Below are 4,836 nucleotides of genomic sequence, written 5' to 3'. Positions count from 1 at the left end.
TTAAAGGCGCTGATTTTTAATAGCATTTTACTAGTGCGCTAATAGCATACCCAAAAGAGGGGAAAGTGTTAATGTTAACATAAAATGTTAAAGACTACTGTTAAAAAATATTAGCAGTGAAGAAGGGTTTAACAGAGCTGATTAAGTATACATTTTAAGCTAGAATGAAAGTATATTTATGGAAGGAGTAACTGTTACACATGTAAACATAGCTTTGGAAGATGTTAAACTTAAAAGCAGTTAACAGCAGCAGTAATAAGAATTTTGTGGAGCACTGTTAAGGGAATAATGTAGAGATTTTTAGTTATTTTGACTTAATGTTGAGCTGTTATGGTACAGTTAATGAATGTTCTTATTATGAAATCAATTGAAGGTCTCAAAATATGTTACGGTGCTGTTTAGCATTTAACAGTATATGATATATGTAGCTCATAAAGAGTATTCTACACTGTTAGGTTGGAGTGATACAGCTTTTTTATAACATCGATAATAGGTTGCAGAGACTTGGGAGAGAAAATATGAGGTGATAGTTCATCGATTGGACCAAATTATGTAAACTGGGAAGACCCTTAAAATTAAAGATTTGATTCAATAACATACAAAACACCAAAGACAAAATAATTAAAAATTGCTCTTGAATTGTATTTTAATATAGGTTTAAATCTCCTACGACATTCATCGGGAATCATAGATTTAACAACTTTTTAGTTTATATATTTTTGAACACTTTTTTAGATGTTCTTCTGACTGTTCTTCATCAGGCACATGTGAGAAACTTTCGATCTCCGCTACTTCAACATCTCATTACCCCAACTACTACAATCTCTTCAGAATCATACTCTCAATGAATCCAAATGCCACTTCTTCCAATATTTGTTTCAACAAAAATGCTGTTAACTTAATGCCGGCTTAAGCAGAACCACCGCTGTTAACCACACATTAGCACATCATTTAAATTTCCCCGCTTAACAACTGAAAATCTCTACATACACTCTGAGTAACTATTTGTGGATAAACTGGACTGGAGACGAGCACAGAATGCACACATTTGCTGCTGCAGAAGACACCGCGCTCATTGCAAGCGCCACTGCAATCATACAAAACCGATTATTAACCAACCGGCAACGGGTCTCCAAAGTGTCTTCTGTACTCACACGCCGCTCTGCAGCTACAACTCACGAGCGCGGCGAGCGCATAGCCACTGCGAGCACATCGAGGCGCCGCACAAAAGGCGGAGTTTACAGTGCGGCGCGTATAAATAGCCGTGCTCTGAGCGTGAATAGCACATAACGAGTGTGTTACTCAAAGCGTACGGTAGCTAAATAATTAACGGCAAAGCAAAAAGCAAAAAAAGTTGAAAATTAAAACGCTAAGTCCAGAAAGAGACACTACAGAAAAAGAAAAATCTCAGCGCCACTTAGAAAAAAAAATATTGAAAAATTTCGAGTGTGTGTTTCGTGTCAAAGCCAATTGAACGCGCCACGTCTAAACGGATTACGGGCGAATAAAAATCGTACTCTCGATACAACAATTGGATTAATTACAAAAATATTTGAAAAAAAATAAAAACTACTACAATAGCAAAAAATCAAGTGATTTCAAAAGCTGAATTGCAAAAATTGAAAGTGAACAATTAATTGTGAAAAATCTATATCAAAGAAACAAACTGTGTGTGTCTAAATAAATCACACTTGCAGCAACAAATAAATAAAAAACACTGAGACCCCTCTAATAAAAATCACGACGAATTTCTGTAAATCAGAAATTTCTTTCGCCAACCAAATTCTTTCATCACAACCTCGCACACGGCCGCCAACGACGACCGTCGCCCAAACAACCGCCAAAATTCTACTCAAAGAACGTAAAGCAGTCATTTCAAAAATGAAATCCCTCACCGCTGTCTGTCAAACAGGTGCCTCCATGCCGCCAATGAATCCGAACGGACGCATTGCGCGCCATGCGCCACAACGCGGCGACGGCGAAAATGCCGAAATGAAAATGTACCTCTCCAAACTGAAGGATCTCGTGCCGTTCATGCCGAAGAATCGCAAACTTTCCAAGTTGGAAATCATTCAACACGTCATCGACTACATTTGCGATCTGCAAACCGAGCTGGAGGCACATCCCGAGATCGCCAATTTCGATGCGGCCAGCGCGCTAAATATGTCCGACGATTCGGCACACAATTCAAGCATGAATAGCGAAGAGAATGAACAACGTTTGGCTGAACGACTATCGGGCGCTGACAGTAGTTTTGGCATCTCAACGTTGCAACAGCAACAAAACAGCGCGCTAACAACCTCCACATCTAGTCCTGCCTTGAGACAGCCTTTGGCTGATCGTCAAGCACCGAACACCATCCTGCCCGGCACAAATATGAGCGCAGCTGCTGCACACACCACAATGGCGTTACATATGCAACAACAATTGCAGCTGCAACAGCAACAGTGGGAACAACAGATGTTGCAACAGCAACAACAACAACAGCAAGCGCAACAACAACAACAGCAAGCGCAGCAGCAGCAAACGCAACAACAACACCCACAATTGCCCAGCGGCGAAACGGTGAGTTGTTGATTCCGCGTGTCGCAGCCACAGCAATAGAAGAATAAGAAGAGGAATGCTAATTTTAAGCGTAGTCTTTAGGTTGTCTCTCGTTTTCGTGTTTAGCACTGCGAAAATATTGTTTTAAAACAAAATGTGTGAAAAATCTGTAATTTATTTAGTTAAGCAGCTGTATCCTATATTTTAAGCAGAAACCTTAATGTAAAGCATGTAAAAAATCAATTAAATACACATAAATGAAAAAAATGTGTAGAAAAAAAATGAAAAAAACCTAAACGTATGAATTGTATAAAATTTTTGTTGTTAAAGACTGTTATAGACATTTAAGTTGGTCGAATAAAATGTAGAAAAAATTGACTATTAATTTGAAAAAAAAAAAAAACATAAATCACATATTTTATTTTCTTAAACCAAAATTTTGGACTCGTCAGGGTAATTCGTTTCTAGTGTTAGTTGTATGTTCAACAGCAAGCGAAGAGCGGCTTGAAGAAGTGTGAGTAGACAGGCAAAAGTTGTTTTAGCGCTTAGAAAATTTCGCACGGAAGTGGTTGTTTTTAGAAGGCAAGCATGCGAAAATTCACTGATAACTTGAGTTTTGATTAAAAAACCATGAAAAAAGTAATTTCTACAAAGTGCTGGAGGTACTTAGAAAGTATAGAGAGATATTCATACGAAATTTTGAACTCCAAATTTGAGTTAATGCAAGAAGCAGAATTAGTTTGAAAGTTCTCGCAGCTACATTCAGCGTGCTCAAAAACGTTTTGAAACGCTTATTAATAAAAAATATTGTTTTTGTTATTCGAATACCTACATTGATTGCATTTAGTTTCAAACTTGATAATAGTGAGAAAAAATATGACTTTTGGTACAAAAATCATTGGAAAATGTTCAGAAATTTCAAGTTCAAAGTTCGGAAAGAAAAAGTTCAGATTTTTCAAATTTGACAGCAACAAAATTTAGAAGTTGTGAAGCATAAAATTTGAAGAAGTTCCAGAAATTGTTTATGCGTTTGAAAACATTGATTTTAATAACCGTAATTTTGAACATTTTACAATACATTTTATTATTTTTTAATGTTTGATTAAATGTTTATTTTTTTTTTGATAATTTGATAATTTTTTTTCAATTTCCTCGCTTTAACAATATTTAAATTGTGAGAGAATATGCTATTAATCTGTATTTTGAATATTTTTATTTATTTATTAATAAAATATTTTTTTATTATTTTTAACATTTTCACATCATCATCATTTTAAAAGTAATCTTATTTAGTTATTGTTATATATTATTTTATTATTATTATCCCTAAAAATAATATCTTTATAAATTATTTTTATCACATGCATAATTCCTTTAGCATACACAACAGTCAAATACTGTTTTCCTAAGTTGTAAAATACAAACGATAAATGTAGTTCTTCAAGCTTTAAAAATAGTTCCTTCAAAAAGGTTTAGTAATTTAGTTATTTTTTTGCAATATAAGATAATAAATAAAAAAATAAACAAACGTAAAAATAAATTAATAAAAATCAAATAATTAAATAAAAAATTAAAAACTTTTTTCATTTTAACAAAATAAAAAAATATGACAGACTTGAGGTTAAATATTTTTGATTTTATTATTTTATTTTTTTTTTTTGGAAATGTAGAAATGTCTTATTAATTTTTTTTTAATTTTGAAAACTTAAATTTTTAATAAGATCTTCTGTTTCATATTTAATTACTCAACTGTATAGTAGGAATACATTTTTTCAAATTCCCTCTTTTATTTAAATATTTTTTTTTTTATTTTATGCAAAAAATACCATCAAGTCTATCTTTCATATATAAGGGATTACATTTATATGTTGAAGTCGACCAAAAAATCAATTTTTTTTATTCTTTTATCTTAAAGTATACGTTCTTAAGCATGTTATCTCAAATTTTTATAGATATTTAAACAATAGAAGCGAAGTTATAGTGTTTTGCATCTTGCTCCGCTACACTATGTAGACAAAAGTGTACTTGAAACTTTAAACGCGATTATCATGAAATGTTTTTCTGAAAACGTCGTTGCGATGACTTGGATTGTCGAAAAAAAATTTCAAACGATTTCAAAATTTTTTTTTTTCAAAATGTTCGTAGTTTATTTGCCGTTTCCTAGATCGATTTAATATTTTTGTTTAAATTTTCATATCAATGTTATGCATTTTTCAATACATTTCATTAGATGACCAAAGTCGCAATTTTGAGGAAATCGCTCCCGTTTGCAGAATTTTTTTTTCACATTTT

General features: G+C 32.9%; 1 protein-coding gene across 1 annotated transcript; it reads left to right on the top strand.

Moving 5' to 3' along the window:
- Window positions 1–1,276: 1,276 nt before the first annotated feature.
- On the top strand, window positions 1,277–2,792 carry LOC105212488 (protein extra-macrochaetae). The gene has a single exon (XM_011184488.3). The coding sequence runs from the start codon at window positions 1,882–1,884 to the stop codon at window positions 2,575–2,577; it is 696 nt and encodes a 231-aa protein (XP_011182790.1). The 5' UTR covers window positions 1,277–1,881; the 3' UTR covers window positions 2,578–2,792.
- Window positions 2,793–4,836: the final 2,044 nt, after the last annotated feature.

Source organism: Zeugodacus cucurbitae, chromosome 4, assembly GCF_028554725.1.
Source record: "Zeugodacus cucurbitae isolate PBARC_wt_2022May chromosome 4, idZeuCucr1.2, whole genome shotgun sequence".
Classification (NCBI taxonomy): domain Eukaryota; kingdom Metazoa; phylum Arthropoda; class Insecta; order Diptera; family Tephritidae; genus Zeugodacus; species Zeugodacus cucurbitae.
This window is presented reverse-complemented; position numbering and strand designations above follow the sequence as displayed.

Bases quoted from the DNA above. Each gene is read 5' to 3' on its own strand.
- LOC105212488 (XM_011184488.3), top strand. From the start codon at position 1,882: ATGAAATCCCTCACCGCTGTCTGTCAAACAGGTGCCTCCATGCCGCCA.